Raw genomic sequence first — 19,091 nt, forward strand, 5'->3', positions numbered from 1 at the left:
GCAAAGAAAGATGTATTTTTCGAAATGCCATTTCCTGTTAACATTCTTGTGAAAAGACTTTTAGCTGACAGTCCCATAAATCTTGACACCGAATTAAATATAAGAAGCTGCCACAGAGGGGTCATTTCTCTCTTCCTCTGCCCAGGTTAACAGCGCTGCTTGCTCTACCCTCTGCCTTCTCGGCAGAGCTTCTGGTAGGCCTTCCCTCTGATCTGTGTCTTTTGTGTCTTGGCTCGCGAGGCCGGCGTGGTGCTCCCGCTGCTACGTACCGGTAACAATCTTCAACACACAGACGACGGGAAACACGTGTCGGGGTTCGGGCTAAAGTTGAGAACCAGAAATCTACAAAAACTCAATTCGTGTTTTTTAAATACTTTATATGGTACAAATACAGCAAAAATATTTTTTTGTTGTTCAAAGAGGAAAAAGTATACTGCTATGGTCCCGGTTCTAAGGATGGGCTCAGCCGTCTCAGGCTCCCGGGCTGCGTGCTGCCGTGCAGGTGGACTCAGGCCGTGGCTCCTCCGGCTTCAGTCATTTATCAAAGCTAAAATCATACTGCGGAGAGAAGAGACGAGCGTTACCAGCGGCCCCTGAGCAATGTGCCGACAAGTCTGCTGTGTCCTGGCTTGTGTCTCTGAGGCTCAGCAAGGAACACTCATTTGAGCAAAAGTCAATCACTGCTACGGTTTTTACAAGAAAGACTACCTACTTGGGGCCTCTCAAAGCCCTGATTTTTTTCACAGAACAAAATAAATAACTGGGGTGGGGGTGGGAGTATAACCTAAAACCAACGTTGGGCTAGAGTTCAGAAGAAACCATGTCCAGAAAACAAAAAACAAAACGTTAATCCCCTAGCCAGACCTTGCACCCGCCGTCCCGGGCCCGGAACCCCTGCTCCCCGTCCACCCGGGACGACCCTGCACGGACCTCACAGCGGCTGGCAGGGTGCGCCTGGGCCTCAGGACGGGCCCGCTGCAGGCCCCGAGCGCTGAGCTCAGCGGCCCCCGCTTTTGCGCCTGACTCTGCGGAACCCCGGGCACCATCCACACAGCCTGACCGCGTCGGGCACGTGGCAGTCACTCGGTGGACACTCTGCTCAAACCACACCGCGGCCAACAGCGGCGACAGGACCATCATCATGGCCCTGTACTGAAGTCAGCCTGGCTGTGCTAAGAGCAGAGGACCAGAATACACAGAAACCCCTTACACACCACTAATGGCGTCCTTAGTTGTCCAAATTTCACCACACTAGTGAACGCCGCACACAGCATGGATTGACGGCAGTAGCTAATACTCCTGAAAGATTTTTGTGGGGCGCCTGGGGGGCTCAGCCGTTAAGCGTCTGCCTTCAGCCCAGGTCATGATCCCAAGGTCCTGGGATTGAGCCCCACATCGGGCTCCCTGCTCCGCGGGAAGCCTGCATCTCCCTCTCCCACTCCCCCTGCTTGTGTTCCCTCTCTCGCTGTGTCTCTCTCTGTCAAATAAATAAAAAAGAAATCTAAAGAAAAAAAATAAAAGACTTTTGCGAGTTAACTCTAGGCCAGCATAAACCCAAGTGCTTTACGTGCATTATCTCATTTAGTGCGGATCACAACCCAGTGAGGTAGGTACTAGTTACTATCCCATTTCCAGATGAAGAAACGGAAGCACAGAGAGGTTAAGAAACTAGCCCTGGGTCACACAGTAAGCAGCGGGACCCAGACTGCACCAGGCTGGCACCCAACCCAATCCCAGTGGCGTCGAGTCCAGCACTCTCTAAAGATGGGCATTTTCCCCTCTAATTCCATGGGACAAACCCTGAGCATCAGCCACGCGGCAGGCGACCCAGATAGGACCAGCTGGAGAGGCCTGGTGAGGGGCCGGACGGCTGGGAATAAAGCCACAGGACACAGCCGCAACCCCGAGCACGAGAAAGCGTGAGGAGCACGTCCTCTGAGACCAGACCGCTCCCTCATCGGGGGCGCAAGCGGTGGGTGCACCCAGGAGCGAGGCCACAGCAAGGTGGCGGACGTGACAAGCTCGGGAGCGAGGCAAGAAAGAGGGACGCAGCATCTCCCAAACCAGCTACGAAGGCTGCCTGCCTTACACTCAGTTGTGCGGGGTACCCCCTCGGCCTGCCCCCAGCGGCTGCCCGGCCCCTCCGCCCGCCGCCAGTACCATGCCACGGAGCCAACCCCTGCCAACCCCGGAGACTCGTGCGTGCTTTCAAATCCCAGGACTTGGCGTCTACACCTCGTCCTCCCCTCCCCCTCCGCAAACCTGCATCCCCCCCCCCCCCCCCCGCCCCCAGGGCCCCGCTGTGACCGAGAGCAGCCACGCAGGACAGCCGCAAGCGACACGGCTCCCAGCCCTGCCCGCGGCCTCTCCAGAAACAACTATGAGGGAACTTCTCTGGCGGCCCAGATACCTTCAACTTGGTTTCACTTTAAAAAGTCAGAAAAGCCAGAAGACGGTGTGTCATCGTGTCTTAATACTACATTTCTTTGGGGCGCCTGGGGGGCTCAGTCGTTAAGCATCTGCCTTCGGCTCAGGTCATGGTCCCAGGGTCCTGGGATCGAGCCCTGCATCAGGCTCCCTGCTCGGCAGGGAGTCTGCTTCTCCCTCTCCCTCTGCCCCTGCTTCTCCCTCTCCCACTGCCCCCTGCTTGTGTTCCCTCTCTTGCTGTGTCTCTGTCAAATAAATAAATAAAATCTTAAAAATATATATATATAACATTTCTTTGCTCTTTATTTTTCACTGTTAAGGATTAAAAATTAAACACGTAAGGAGTGACGTATAGTTCGAGAACCAGAAAATGATACCACTGTGCTTTTTCTATCCCAGTTTTTAAATTATTTAACTTACTTATATTTAAACTCAACTTAGTTAACATAGGTATCCATAGATTATCTAAATATCGATATATCTGTATATATATGGAGAGAGAGAGGTTTTTTTTTTTAAGTAACTCTATGCCCAATGTCCCTCCTTTTCTTATTTTAAAAACCAGGACAGGGCTCCTGGCTGGCTCAGTTGGTGGAGCGTGGGACTCTTGATCTCGGGGCTGGGAATTCGAGCCCCGTATTGGGCATAAAGATTACTTTAAAAAAAAATTAATAAAATACAGAAAAGCAAATATGATCAATAATGAAAACAAAGGAATCTAACCTAATTTCAATCCCATTTGTTTGTGGCTGGAATAAGCCCAGCAGACGGATTTTAGGAAGCCTGTTTTATCAGGCAGAGGCTAAAATGGCTCTGACTTCAAAACTGTTTCAGACAAACAGCAATTTTTTAAAACTGCCATCTCTATGCAGTTTCTAATTACTGGAACCCTCTGAATGACAGCAGTTTAGTTCAACACAAGTTCTTCCTAAGAGTCCTCATGCCTGTGTGAAAAATTTAAATTTACCTGGGGATAAGAATAGGCATGATCTAGTTAAGCTTGCATACAAAGGTTAAGCCTGACTTCTGGCCTCCTAAACCTTAACGAAATCATAGGCACACAACAATCTTCTCTCTCTTCCTTGTTCTGTTCATCGGCCTCTGACAGGTAAAGAGGGTGGCACGTTTATCTCTACAACATAACTTAACACGGGACGCATGAGGCTTCCCACGTCTGAGGGCCAGGCCTCGCTGGTGGCGCTCACCTCCCATGTGCTGAGACCGGGAGGCTGACACGGTTCTACCCGAATGGGCCACCTGGCTCGCGGGCGAGGCAGCGCCACACTCAGATCCTCAGGGCCAACAAAGACCGGGCCAACTCAGCTCTCCGCACCTGGCCCCCAGGAGACCTGCGGCAGGCCAGTCCCTGGGAGCGCGGCCAGCACCGCTCAGGACCGGCAGTGAGGCCTGCACACCGGGGAAGGAAGGGAGAGCACGGGGACAGCGTCGGGGCTGAGGAGGAGCGAATGCCACAGAGCTGCTCCAGCACAGGTCACAGCGCACGGGTCCTATGGCACTTTTATACAAAATGCACACAGCCGCCGGCATCCCGCAGGACCCCCCGGAGCTCTGGGTCGCCCGCGCTAAGTCCCGCAGGCCAGTGGTCTCACCTGCAGAGAGCAGGCATCGCAAACTGGGCAGGGCCACGACGCTGTACACTCACCTGTAGAGATACATGAAGAAACAGAGCAGGTGGAAGCCCAGCTTGATCATGGCTTCCTTCATGTGCGACTTCAGCTGCCCCCGGTTGTGTATCTCTGTCGGATCAAACACTCCCATGTTCCCACTTGGCACCATAATGAACCTGGTGAGCACACGTCAAAGGGAAAATCAAACCGTCAGTATAAATACTCAAAATTAAGTACCCTATAACAGCCAACCTTTAAAAGTGAACCAATCATAGGGGCGCCTGGGGGCTCAGTCAGTTAAGCGTCTGCCTTCAGCTCAGGTCATGACCCCAGGGTCCTGGGATCGAGCCCTTGCTCAGCGGGAGGCCTGCTTCTTCCCCTCCTACTCCCCCTGCTTGTGTTCCTTCTCTCACTGTGTCTCTGTCAAATAAATAAAAAATAGGGCGCCTGGGTGGCTCAGTTGGTTAAGCGACTGCCTTCGGCTCAGGTCATGATCCCAGAGTCCTGGGATCGAGTCCCGCATCGGGCTCCCGGCTCAGCGGGAAGCCTGCTTCTCCCTCTTCCACTCCCCCTGCTTGTGTTCCTGCTCTCACTGTCTCTGTCTCTGTCAAATAAATAAATAAAATCTTTAAAAAAAAATAAATAAATAAATAAATAAATAAATAAATAAATAAAAAATAAATAAAATCTTTAAAAAAAAAAAATCATAGCAGCCTTAAATTCCGACCAGATATGGACAGGGCGCCACATGGTTTTCCTTTGAAAGACACAACACTTGTTAATTTGTGCTGTAATTTTCCGCCCTCTGAAACAGAACAGTGACAATCTGGAGAAGGATATTTTATGCATCGAGACCCTTTTACCCACCTGTAGGTAACTCCTAAACTGGTCATACCTACAGCCATTTTCCACCGGACACAAGTAAAGGGGACTCCAAACCAAAGCAATTTTACCAAGTTCTTAGAAACCTCTTTATTTAGAAAGTTCTAAAATAATTAATGCAACATCTTTATTAAAAAAGATTTATTCATTCGAGAAAGGAAGAGAGCATAAGCAAGCAGGGGGAGTGGGAAAGGGAGAAGCAGGCTCTCCGCTGAGCAGGGAGCCCGATGCGGGGCTCGATCCCAGGACCCTGGGATCATGACCTGAGCCAAAACCAAGAGTCGGACGCTCAACTGACTGAGCCACCCAGGCGCCCCTTAATGCAACATCTTTATAAGGAGCAGTGTCAAACATAATTATTCCCATTTCACAAAAGATAGAAAAGAAAAATTCTATGAAAAGAGAGACTCTATGTCCAGATGAGAGCCCTCCTCTGTGGTGCTCCTGCTGATCCGGAGATAACCCGCCTCAGTCCGCACGGTTCGTAAATGGCGCCCAGCTTACAAGCACAATTTAAAGAAGACAGAATGGAAATGATTTACAGTAAGTACCACCATGGTAAAAACAAAACTCCTCTTCAGTTAAGACAGCAGATAGTTGAGTCAACATGTAATGTTTAGCTTTACATAACTTTGTTACAAACACAGGATATTATTAAATACTAATACTCTGACAAGCCAGGAATCTACTTCCCATAGTGGTGGAGGCCTGGCCACAACGGGACAAGTGAAGGCAGAAGAGAACGGCTCGGCCAGCGTGCACCTCCTTCCGACTCTGAACCAATTCCACCCAGTGTTCCCACACACAGAAGAGTCCAGTTGTTTTTAAAAAAGCCCCGAAGAGACTACGTTCAACATATGGTGGAGTCTTTTAGGCTTTCGTATTTATTTCACGTCACTGTGTATGTCACAGTCTTCTTTCCCCAAAGGACGGGTCACTCCAGGAGGGTCCAGCAGTGTAAGTGTCCGGGTGGCAAAACGCCGACTGCCCCCGCCACTAGTACGACGATGACGTGTCCTGACCTTGCGCCATCCCCGACCCCTTCCTGCCACACACACGGTTTCTCAGCAATGACTTCTGTGAAGTGCAAGTGCCCCTGAGGCCCACAAATCTGAAACTCTCCCCCAAATCCTGCAGCCCATCTAGAGCTGAGTGGAGGGTGACACGTGAGTGTGCAGACAACACCTCAGCTCCATCTCTGATGACAGTCTTGTCCTCCTCTGCCGTCCAGGTGACCTCGCAGCGCCATCACCATTTTTCCCGGTGGTCTTGACGGGCTCTCCGCCCCACCCTTCACAGGCCGCCTCCCTCCTAGCGCCGCATCCACGGTGGTCTCCTCTGCATTCCTGCATCCCGACCTCCGTCCAGCTCCACGGCCTCACCCCAGACTCTGAACAGGCTTCCCTACCTCCTGGCTTTTCTCCACCATCCAATCGATACTACACGAGGCTTCCAGAAAAGTCTTCCCAAAGATACTTTACTTCATCAATTTAGTTACTTAAAAACATACAAAGACTACATGAATGGGCTACTAAGCACATTAAAAGGTCCTCAATTCCCTTAGTCATTAGGGAAATGTAAATCAAAACCACAGTGAAACACCACACCCAGCAGGATGGCTAAACTAAAAAGATCCAGGGGTGCCTGGCTGGCTCCATTGGAAGGGCACGCGACTCCTGATCTCGGGGTCAAGAGTTCGAGCCCCTCGCTGGATGTGGAGAGGACTTAAATAAAAACAAATGTAAGAAAGAAAGACACACAACAGGTTGGCGAGGATGTGGGAAAAGTGGAACCCTCATAACACAGCTGAAGAGAAGGTAAAATGGTGCAACTGCACCTGGGCAGTTCCTCGGCAGGTTACACATAAACTTACCATAGGACGCAGCAATTCCACTCCTAGGAAAAATGAAAACGTATGTCCACACAAAAATGTGCACATGAATGTTCAGGTGAATTATTCATAACAGGCAAAAAACAGAAACAATTCAAATGCCCATCAAGTGCAAATGGACACACAAAATGTAGTCTATCTGTACACTGGAATATTATTCAGCAATACAAGGGAGTAAAGAACCGATACCTGCCACCCACGGATGAACCTCGGAAACATTACAGCGAGTGAGAAAAGCCTGTCATAGAAGACCATGTACTGAACTCTTCTACGACGTGTCTGTGCAGAATGGGTCTTAGGAGACAGAACGTACTCTGGTCGCTGCCAAGGGCCGGGAGGGGAGGGCAGGAAGGAGTGACTGCTAACACGTAGAGGGCTTCCCTTTGGGGTGATGAACCTGTTCTAAAATAGACTGTGGTGATGGCTGCTTAAATCTATAAATACACCAAAAACATATCAAAAAGAATACTTTAAATGGGTGAATTCTATGCTACCAGTACTCGTATTTATGTATCAACTCCTTGGACCAGGATTCTCTGTGACCCATCCTAATCAACATTACCAGCTTTGTCTATTCCTACCCCTCATCTACGTGACTGCCACCGGGTTAGTGCTTAAATATGCCTTGCGTGTCAGCCTCCTGGTTTCCCTTCCAGCCCTCCCCCTCCCCGTGCCTGGCACACCGGGAGAATCCCTCACCCACCCTGCACAGCTCCACTCACACCCGCCCTCCTGAGACGCCCGAGCGCAGCCATCCGACTCCCTCCTAGCCGGGGTTCCCGACCGCTCATCAGGCCCTGCAGCCCACCTCTCACTGACCTAGAGTATTTTGTTATTCTGTGTTTTGCCTCTTTGTCCACTTCATATGTCTGCATCCCCAAAAGCGTAAAGTGCAGACATCTGAAAAGAGGGGAAGGATCCATATGTTGGTTTTTTTAACCTTTCTATTTTTTTAATTTTTTTTTAAAAGATTTTATTTATTTGACAGAGACACAGTGAGAGAGGGAACACAAGCAGGGGGAGTGGGAGAGGGAGAAGCAGGCTTCTCACGGAGCAGGGAGCCTGATGTGGGGCTTGATAGGTGCCCCTATTTAATTTTTTAAAAAATATTTTATTTATTTATTTGACAGAGAGGGAGAGAGAGAGTGAGTGAGCACACACAAGGAAGGGGAGTGGGAGAGGGAGAAGCAGACTTTCTGCTGAGCAGGGAGCCCAATGCGGGACTTGATCCCAGGACCCTGAGATTATGACCTGAGCTGAAGGCAGACGCTTAATGACCGAGCCACCCAGACGTCCCCCCTAACCTTTTTAAAAAGAAGGTAAATTTATGAACAACCGTCGATCTGTCGCGGCCATCATCAGGGCAATAAACCCACATGATCTCTGTGATGACAGGAAACAGAAGCTATTTATCATCCCCCCCAATAAGACCTCACAGAGCCAGGGTGCCTGGGGGGCTCAGTCGTTAAGCGTCTGCCTTCAGCTCGGGTCATGATCCCAGAGTCCTGGGATCGAGCCCCACGTCGGGCTCCCTGCTCAGCCAGAGGCCTGCTTCTCCCTCTCCCACTCCCCCCGCTTGTGTTCCCTCTCTCGCTGTGTCTCTCTCTGTCAAATAAATAAAATCTTAAAAAAAAAAACCTCACAGAGCCTCTGCCAGTCTGTACTCTGCACAAAGAAGCCGCACCCAAGCCTGCTCTTCTGCTGGCACCTGCTCGGGGCTCACAGAAGGATGCTGCCGTGTGCTGGGGTATCGCTGAGATGCAGCCTCAGAGGTTCCCGCTCTCACTCCCAAATTCGTGTTCTGCTCAGTGTGACCATGGGGACACTAAGCTGTGCTCAAAGTCTGCGAGGGACTGCACCTCAGCAGGTGGGTCAGGAGCCCGTGCTTCTAGCTGAGCTCAGGTCAGGGGGCTGGTCTACGGGATGACCATGGGAGAGCAACAAGAAACTGATAAGGAAAAGTTATTCTTTCCCTCCAGAAAAGAGGTAGAGAGATTTAAAATCTCTTCCCTAGCTCAAGTTCTAGTCTCACGATCTCATATAAATTCATTCCCCCAAATCCAGTCACTTCCTCATCCTCAGGGCTTCCATTACCACGTGCTCCCTATCCCCTTCCCACCCCTCCTTTATTATTTTCTTTGTCCTTCTTTTTCTAACTGCACTTTTTAAAAAATCACACATATGAGGCACCGGGCTGGCTCAGTCCGAAAAGCATGTGACTCCTGATCTTGGGGTCGTGAGTTCGAGCCACACATTGGGTGCAAAGATTACTAAACAAAATAAATAAACTGTAAAAAGTTAATAAATAAACTTTAAAAAATAAATAAAAATTAAAAATCACATTTAGGGGCGCCTGGGTCGCTCAGTCATCAAGCGTCTGCCTTCGGCTCGGGTCATGATCCGGGATCCTGGGATCGAGCCCCGCATCGGGCTCCCTGCTCGGCGGGAAGCCTGCTTCTCCCTCTCCCACTCCCCCTGCTGTGTTCCCTCTCTTGCTGTGTCTCTCTCTGTCAAATAAATAAATATAATCTTTTAAAAAAATAAAAAAATAAAAATCACATTTAAAAAATAAAAATTAAAAATCACATGTAAAGATCAGCTGATTTTACCCCAAAACTAGATAAAAGTTTAAAAAAAAACAAAAAACAAACCTAAAAATTTAGCAGAACAACTAAAAATAATCCCAAGTTTGTCAACATTATCCCACAGTTCACAAGAAAATACATACTGTACAAGTGCCCAACTATACTATTATATCCAATTATGTTTACACCAAGCTATGTTTGAAAAGCTTCCTAAATTCGTTAAGTTAGAATTCTGATGTTATCCAGTCTGCAGACTTTAAAATAAAATTCTCTCTGGAGCGTTCCAAATATACTCTAATTAAAAACCTGCAGATATAAGTAACAAGAATCTTATATTCTCAGACTTTTGATCATTCTTAATGTAAAACCCATAAGTCCTTAGACATCACAACTAAACATTCCATATTTTTTAAATTTACACATGTAAACTTGTGTTTTTATCACAAGAGTAGCCCATGTAAATTGCTACTTGTCCAGTATACCAAAGGAAACAAAAACATATGCTGATTTAATGTAGGATTCTGCGGTCATGTGTTTCATGACTGGCACATATTTTATTGCAGAAAAAAAGCTATTACATCTTTTTAAATTTTTCTTTAAATTGCCGTGACACAAAGCCGCAAACAAACTATACTCACCGATATATATTCCAAGTGGCAACAGGCAAGTTGAGAAGGAAGATGAACCAGTGCAATGAAACGAGCATTAATACAGTGACAGTGGTATGGCCAATCAATTCTGGAATTACCCACTGCAAGGGAAGAACACAGTATTACATCTCCCTGCTGTGCTCTTCCTGAATGTGCATGTTATTTGAAGCTAAATCAGTGAATACACAGAGAATTTACAAGCTCGTGTTTCAAGATTATTTTTAGATTCAGATGACCCAGATCTCCATACTGCAAGAACTGCTTACCCCATGCAAATACATCAAGGTACAGCTTAAAAATAATGTCCTTAAATTTCAATTATGTTTTATCCTAAGCAAAGGTTCAGATTCATTCACGAAGAAGGCATGACTGACAACCGGGGGGAAAACGGAGCATCATTTACTTTCTAGTCCAGAGTCTGTGCTAAAGCCTCTTACTCTAATTTGCGGTGGTTTATATCCCAATATATAATGCCTTTCAAGTCAGAGTATCAATCTTCAACATTTTCCAATCTCCAGAATCCTGCAGGGAAATCACTTCACACACACGCACGCACACAAAAGGTACTGTAACAGCTCACATTAACAGCTCAAAGTTGAATATGGGGCGCCTGGGTGGCTCAGTCGGTTAAGCGTCTGCCTTCGGCTCAGGTCATGATCGCAGGGTCCTGGGATGGAGCCCCACGTCGATGGAGAGCCAGCTTCTCCCTCTCCCTCTGCCTGCCTCTCTGCCTACTTGTGCTCTCTCTCTGTCAAATAAAATCTTTTTTTTTTTTTTTAAAGATTTATTTATTTGAGCGAGAGAATGAGAGACAGAGAGCACAAGAGGGAAGAGGGTCAGAGGGAGAAGCAGACCCCCCCGCCGAGCAGGGAGCCCGATGAGGGACTCGATCCCGGGACTCCAGGATCATGACCTGAGCCGAAGGCAGTTGCTTAACCAACTGAGCCACCCAGGCGCCCCCAAATAAAATCTTTAAAAAAAAAAGAAGTTGAACAAATATGGTAATGAAGCAGGATGCCAGCCTACTGGCCTTCCAGCACCCACTGCCCTTCTGTATGCTCTCTTTGTTAACTGTGCAATATTCTAGTTCTCATCCACCAGAGCTATTAGGTCCTCCATTCACCAATAATCTTCCTCCGCTATGAATAGAGATTTTTCTTTTAAAGGAAATTTATTTACGCAGACACAAACTGGTAATCCCCACTTGCAGAAATAAGAGGTTAAGTAATTTGCCCAAAGTCAGCTACTTAGTGGTAGAACAATACAGTATAAGCCCAAACACACTGGCCCCAGGGCTCTCTGCACTTAGATTTTAGAGAGTGTTTTTGGAAACAAAGAAGGGATTTGCTAGGCCTTAAACCTGATTTGCAATCAACTGGAACTTTTTAATATGTAATACGGATTTTTTTAAAGTGTAACCAATTGGGGCACCTAGGTGGCTCAGTCGTTAACTGTCTGCCCTGCCTTCGGCTGGGGTCATGATCCCGAAAGCCCCGCACTGGGTTCCCTGCTTAGCGGGAAGTCTGCTTCTCCCTCTCCCACTCCCCCTGCTTGTGTTCCCTCTCTCGCTATGTCTCTCTCTGTCAAATAAATAAATAAAATCTTAAAAAAAAAAGAGCCAATTTAAAAGAATAAAAAAAAGTGTAACCAATTGCACATAGTGCTGACCAGTGCGAGCTCCAGAGTCAAACCTGGAGTGGAATTCCTGCTCTATCCTACTGATCAGCTTAGCAATCTTAGGAAAGGTCACCTACCCGCCCTGAGCTATGATTTTCTTCTCTATAAAATGGAGATGACAATCCTGCTGTACAGAATTAGATGGACAGCCCGCCGAAGCCGCAGGCTGAGCGAGCACTCCTTACAGGGCAGCCCGGTTCCTGCTCCTCTCTCCGTGCCCTCCACCCACATGGCAGTAGCTCCCAAAGTGTATTTCTTATTACCGTGTTTTCCACAAACAAACTGGAAGCAAAAGTTTTAGGAAGTGATACTTAACATAATGATGCTTGCTTTACTTACTTTCAACCAAGCTCTATGTTTTCATTCTCTTCGCTGCTTAGCAATGTGTTCTTCCCCCAATTGCTCTCTGAATACCAGCACTAGGCTTACAGCCCCCAGCAGGAGCCTGGAAAATTCTCCTGTGGAGTAACTGAATAGTCGCAAGAGAGAACAGACAGAACAACTGCCCTTGGGGTACCCCAACAAAAGTCCAGGTAGACTTCGGCCAACAGCCTGGAGCGCGCACGGGCTTCCCGTGAGTATTTTCGGGCTTTACCCTTACGTATGGACAGACAGCCATGAACCAGAAATTGAGGGAAGCCTCCAATATGAGAGGGGAGAACGCAGAGGGAAAGGAGCTTGGAGGGAACAGAGATAATGGAGGAAGCAGAAGGAAATTTCAAAACCACTGTAATCAAAATTCTCAAAGAGCTAAAAAACTCAAACTTGAGCCAAGACAACAAGCTCTTATAAATGAAAACTTGACTTAAATGGCACGCACACTAGGAAATCAGAAGAGAGAGCAGAGGGAATCTTGAAACAAAAAGGTAGGAAAAAAACGGATAAAAATTTTAAAAAGGACCAGGCAGATAATCCAGCAGATGAATTATCCAGTGTGTGAAAGTTGTTGAAAGAGAAGGGGGGGGGCGGGTAGAGGGGGCACGTTATCAAAGAACGAACAGATTTCCCAGGTTGGAAGAGTCATCAGATGGCCGAAACAGGGGGAAAAAAAAAAAAAAAAAAAAGGTGGCCAAAACAGTGCATTGAAAAAGGCCTCAGCAAAGGCACACAAAGGTAAAGCCCTGCAAAATTCCTAAACACCAAGGATAAAAAAAGGTTCTACAACTTCTGGAGAGCACAAGGGGGGGGAAAAAAAAAAAGAGGGGGGGGGGGGGGATCACATAAAAGAGAAAGAAGAAATCAAAATGGCATCATACTGCCCGACGTGAATGACACTGGAAGTCAGAAGACTACTGACCAATGTCTTTCAAACTCTGAAAGAGAATCTTTGCTAACCTAGAATGCTATGCTCAGAGAAACTATCGCTCCTGGATAAGGACAAGACATTTTCAAACACGCAAGGCCTCCGAATTTAGTCCCCATGCACCAAATCTCAAGAAGCTACTCCAGCAAAATGGAGCAGTGGGCCAACAGAAAAGACCTGACTTCCAAGGAGGGCCCAGACCAGGGGTCCCAGGATGCGGGCTGTGGGGTGGGCCTGAAAGCGGCCAGTCCAGACCACAGCAAGGACAGTGGTCTCGAGGAGAAAGGTCACCCGGAAAAAGAGCTCCCCGATAGATTATTTTAATGTTTGACCCATGTAGAAAATAGTACGCTGAAGCTTTAAAGATGTATCTGAAAAGACTTCATAACAGGTAAGTGAAAACTAAGGAAATTTTTAAAATGCAGCAATTATTAACACTGGGAAAGAGAAAGCTATCCAGAAAAACACAAAAGAAAGAAAAATATGATCACTGTCTACTATGAGGCTCAGTACCAAAAAAGATTTAGTATGTTATTGTAACAGTACATTGTAACAATGTAAACACTGAATATCAATTTAACTCAAAAAGGAAAACAGGGGAGGTGATGTTTAGGGAAGGAGGTACCTAAAAACTCAATCTATCATATTGACTCAGAAGTCAAGAGATGATACTTAAAATTGATAAATCAAGAAATAGCAGTACAAGCACTTAAAAGAGAAATATGGATATAAATATCAGAAACAATTAACAGCTCAAGTGTGGAAATCAGCTGCCCCTAAAAAGTATGACAGATTGGATTCAAAGGGGTCAGGCAGGGACTGCTGTTTTTCAGTGTGAGCTTTGTAGTACCTTTGAGTATGGTTGTGTGCAAGTATTACCTTCACAAAAGTAAAAGTTAACATTAAAGAAAGTGACTTAACTTCAAACTGAAGGGGTAATTTCTCAGTAGAAGAATCCAGGTAATATTATCTTTGCATTTCAATTTTTGTTTTTATAAACAAAAACCCAATTAAATGCCCCCTAAAATACCCTCTAAAATATTGAGTAAGCAAGAAATATAAAAAGAAATACAACCCAGCTGGTAAAATACATTTTTTTTTTTAAAGATTTTATTTATTTGACAGAGAGAGACACAGCGAAAGAGGGAACACAAGCAGAGGGAGTGGGAGAGGGAGAAGCACGCCTCCCGCGGAGCAGGGAGCCTGATGCGGGGCTCGATCCCAGGACCCTGGGATCATGACCTGAGCCGAAGGCAGGCGCTTAACGACTGAGCCACTCAGGCGCCCCGGTAAAATATATATTTAATCATTCTTCTGAAGATGATGAGGACTGAAACTAATATAATACTGATTACATCTCAATTTTTTTTAAAGTCTTAAAGTACAGCAGATAAATACAAAATCTTTTACTTAAATCTATCACTGTATTAAACCATGCTCCGGAAAATTCAAAATAAAGAAAACAAGAAAAGGAGGAATATCGTTTATTAGTAATTTTAGTTTTCCACATGTGACTTTTTCCCCTCGTGGGCCAGAGAAATGTTAAGCAGATGAAGAGGTGAAAAGACATGGGAATAATTTTTAGGTCAAGCCAAAAGCATCTCTCAGTATTCAGGGAATTGTTCTATGAACTTTTATCCAGAAAGCTCTTTGGTCTGCTCAGCCCATAAAATGAATCAGGACTAATTGGTTTCCCCCCATCCAGACAAACCCTGCAACTCAGGGTATTCTTGCCAACGTAAAGTTCTGACTATATACCAAAGGTAAAATGGCCTTGAAACAAATCAACTCATTAATTCCATTTCTCAGCAAGCCACTAAAAGAAGGTCGTCTTTTATGCAACAAAAAACAGCCTGAGCTTTTTTGTCACGAGCAGGGAGGATGGGTTTAGACACAGAAGACAAATACAATTACCCTCATAATGAGCCTTTCTAAGTACTGATGGGCACAGGGACAAGGAAGAAGCACAGTAAAGAAACAAAATTTCCAGTGATGTCCTCTAGTTTGGTTCACGATCTAAAATACTGCAAAAACACAGTAGCTCTACAAACATTCCAATGAATAAGCAGCAACACGCACTTCAAAATCACATACACATAGGTTGGTTATCTATAAATAATCTCTAACGCAGAAAATGGAGAACCACCTTCAGCGCCAAAAATGAGTAAAGAAACGTCTTACCTTGTTTAATTTTGAGCAACATGATCTAGCATTAATGTAATCACATTCTAAATCAGACAGTGTAATGATCTGAGGACCAAGATAAGGAATTGTAAAACTTCTTTGAGAACAACTGTTTTTGTCTTTAAGTTTCAGACAGAAACCCAATTGCAGTGCAGAATTAGATTTGACTTGAAAAACTTTGTTATTTCCGTAAAGTTCACTCATTAGACAACTCAATTTTCTGATTTATATTCCTTCAACAAACTATTTTCAAAATAATCTTATTATGCTCAATTCTAAAGTGACCCACACAAGACCATTCAATCGGAGTTCCTCAAAAATCAGTGACTGTTAAGAAATGGAAAAAAAGACCTCTAAAAACAATTTAAATGTGAAAAACCTGAATTCCCAATAATAGGAAAAGTGTTTATTTATGACAGATCCATAAATTGTCTTTGAAGACTCAAGATGTGAAAAAAGAAAAGATACAGAACTATCAATACAGAGGCGCCTGGGTGACTCAGTCGTTAAGCGTCTGCCTTTGGCTCAGGTCATGATCCCAGGGTCCTGCGATCGAGCCCCACATCGGGCTCCCCACTCTGCGGGAAGCCTGCTTCTCCCTCTCCCACTCCCCCTGCTTGTGTTCCCTCTCTCGCTGTGTCTCTTTCAAATAAATAAATAAAATCTTTAAAAACAAAACTATCAATACAGGATGGTCCTATTTCCGTACTGGTTATGTCTCCTTCCAGGTGATCTGTTTTCCTAATACTTTTCTCTATTTCCGAAACCTTAAACACATTAAACATACTTTATACTAGAATTAAGCAAAAAATGGTTTTCAGTACCAAATGTAAACTCTCGAGGACATGTGACACAGAAGGAAAAGTCCTCAACTGAACGATACAAGGCCTGAGATTTGCTGTGAAACGCTCCAACATCCCCTCCCCACCCAGGAAAGGAGAAAGCAAAATGCTGAAAGTCACTGTTGGTGACAGAAACTGGGTTTATTTCACTACGCTCTCTACTTTTATGCTTGAAAATGTCCAATGAAACAAGTAAAAATAAATAAATAAATAAATTCACCTAAATTCTAAACATTTCCATATGGATATTCCCCCTAACATCTCAACACAAAGTCAAACTCATCACTTTCTCCACAAATTGCCTGCCTCCAAATGTGTTTTCTTTCTGTCGATGACACAAGCACCATTTGCCCAGGCTCAAACCACGACAAGTTATTTCTGTCATCTGTTTCATATCCCACACCCAGCCTTCCTCCTCACTCCACCCATGAATCCCTCCTTTCACCCGCCCACACTCAGAGCTGTTTCAAACTCACACGGGCCCACTCCCCAGCGGTTTACTTTCCAGTCTTTCCCATTTCCAACCCACTCTGCAGATTCATCTTCCTAATACTCCATTTGCTTATGTCAAAAATGTTCAATGGCTCCCTACTGCCTAGAGGATAAAAGTGAAAGCCCTCCCTGCCTTAACACCAAAACCCTTCAAAATCTGCTCTAATCCAGCCTTTCCCACCTGACCTCCTACTACGACCAAAATCAACCACGTCCTCCAGATGGTCCATTCTTTAACCCGGTCATCCAGAAATGCCATAGGGGCGCCTGGGTGGCTCAGTCGTTAAGCGTCTGTCTTCGGCTCAGGTCATGATCCCAGGGTCCTGGGATCGAGCCCCGCATCAGGCTCCCTGCTCCGCGGAAGGCGTGCTTCTCCCTCTCCCACTCCCCTTGCTGTGTTCCCTCTCTCTCTCTCTCTCTCTCTCTCTCTCTCTCTCTCTCTCTCTCTCGCTGTGCTTGTCAAATAAATAAATAAATAAAATCTTAAAAAAAAAAAATGCCATAAACACACCCGAATCTGCACCTCTGCTCTTGCCCGATTTTGAATATCCACCCCTTTCCTTCAGTGGTTTTCTCCATGGTTCAAAGTCCGGGAAAACTTCTATCCCTACAGAACTGCTACTCTGACCATTTTCTACCTCTTGCCTCTAATATTAAGCTAGTGCAACTATCCAAAAATACAGTAATACAATATGCTGAATCTCATCAAAACACACCCTAAATGTACCTGAATGTCTAAGTCAAATATTCCACGTAACATTTTTCCATGCACATAAATTGGTATAAGCCACGCCTATTTTGAACTATTAAGCCGAGCTTGCCATACTGCAAATACAGAAATCCATGTTTCATTTCTCTGGAAGTCCCAGTTCCTTAGGTCACAAGAGGGACAGAGGTCGTCAAAACTTAGGCCCGTGATTCTGCCCTTTCAGTCAGTTCACCAAACCTAAGAAAACTCAAGGTTCTCCCTCGACTGGCTGGCTCGGTTAGTACAGCATGTAGTCTTGATCTTGGGGTTGTGAATTCCAGGCCCAGCCTGGGTACAGAGATTACTTAGAAATAAAATCTTAAAAGAACACAAAACCAACTCAAGGTTCTCCTCATTAGAATTCATCAGTTCAAGTAAAAAGTGCAGCTAACTGGGGCCGGGGAGGCAAACACGGTGCTGGGGGGCGCTGAAGCCGCGTTCTCGCTGTACACACCCAGAGCTGGGGAGTGAACAGGCCCCGCGGTAAAGATAAGAAACCCCAGGCGGAGAGAGGTGAAGCACTGCGCACAGCAAACATCTAGCTAAGTAAGGGGTCCTGACTGCAAATTCCGTCCCTTTCCTCTCCAGCGGGCTGCCCGTCCACAGGAGGTCACGCTGAAAGCACACGCTACAAACACCCTAAAGCCGGGGTGTTCTGTCAAACAGGAAGTTTACTTCCATCAGAAAGCACTACGAGGGAATTCCAGGGAAAGAAAAACAATGCAATTCCGCATGTTTGTTTGCTAACACGTTAACGACTTCAACTGGAGGGTGCACTGGGCGACGACGAAGACTGGCGGCTCCCCGAGAGCAGGGTGCGGGTCCAAACCTCACGTGCGGGCCTGGACCCCAGTCTGAGGACGAGCACAGGAGCAAGTCTTCTGCGCGGGCGCCGCTTCGGCACCGACACAAGCGCACCCGGCCCCGCACGGTCCCACGCACGGTCCCCCGCAGAGGGCTGCTCCGGTCCCGGGCCCCGGCAGGCCCCGCACGACGCCCAAGTCCCAGGCGGGGCCCGGCCGCCAAGGCCCCGGCGCCACAAGGGCGGCGGGGGCTGTCGCCCACAGCGACCAGAGGCGGCACGTCGCGTCCGCTTGCCCGGGACCCCAGCGCCCCCCGCGGCCCCGCCAGGGAGGCCCGCCGCCCGGCCGCTCGGGGTGGGGCCAGTGCGCGGGCGCGGGGGCGGCGGGAGCTGCGGGCTTCCCGACGGGCCTTCCCGGCTGGGCCGTCCTCCCGCCCGGGTCCCGGTCCCGGTCCCGGCCGGGCCGCTCTCGCTCCCGCGCACCTGCCGGGCCCCGCCTCAGCCCCGTCCCCCGGGCGCCGGGGCCGGCCGGCCTCCGCCCGCCTCAGGCAAGGATACGAAGTACACCGAGAGGAAGATGAGCGCGCAACAGTCGAGGAGAGAGAAGACGAACACCACCGCCTCCATCCTCCTCCTCCGTCGCCGCCGCCGCCACCGCTCCTTCCGTCAAACCTGCTCCGGCGCCCGCCGCGCCCGCCCGCCCCTGATAGGCCCTCGCCGGGGCCGCTGGGGCGCGTAGTGCGGGCGCAACAGCGCGGCATGCCTGGAGTTGTAGTCCTCCCTCGAACCACCCGGCCGCCGTAGTTCTGGCACATGCTGGGAAGTGTAGTTCATGAGCACAACACCTGAGCAGGGGACGGGCTGAACGCTACCCTCAATCTGATTCCTTCCAGAATTTATGACAAGAGGGCGCCTGGGTGGCTCAGTTGGTTAAGCGACTGCCTTCGGCTCAGGTCATGATCCTGGAGTCCCGGGATCGA

At 47.5% G+C, this 19,091-nt stretch overlaps 1 protein-coding gene across 2 annotated transcripts; it reads right to left on the reverse strand.

The window, feature by feature from the left end:
* Nucleotides 1–33: 33 nt before the first annotated feature.
* On the reverse strand, nt 34–18,795 carry CNIH4 (cornichon family AMPA receptor auxiliary protein 4). 2 transcript variants are annotated; one of them, XM_021679459.1, is made up of 5 exons: nt 18,670–18,795; nt 15,225–15,293; nt 10,052–10,164; nt 4,091–4,231; nt 34–558 (listed from the first exon to the last, which is right to left on the reverse strand). In XM_021679459.1, exons 1-5 carry the CDS (start codon nt 18,736–18,738, stop codon nt 531–533), a joined length of 420 nt encoding a protein of 139 aa, XP_021535134.1. In that variant the 5' UTR covers nt 18,739–18,795; the 3' UTR covers nt 34–530. The 2 variants fall into 2 exon arrangements, with proteins under 2 accessions (XP_021535134.1, XP_044772378.1); XM_044916443.1 differs by lacking the exon at nt 4,091–4,231 and having other exon boundaries at nt 221–558; nt 18,670–18,771.
* Nucleotides 18,796–19,091: the final 296 nt, after the last annotated feature.

This window comes from Neomonachus schauinslandi, chromosome 6 (assembly GCF_002201575.2).
Source record: "Neomonachus schauinslandi chromosome 6, ASM220157v2, whole genome shotgun sequence".
Taxonomy (NCBI): domain Eukaryota; kingdom Metazoa; phylum Chordata; class Mammalia; order Carnivora; family Phocidae; genus Neomonachus; species Neomonachus schauinslandi.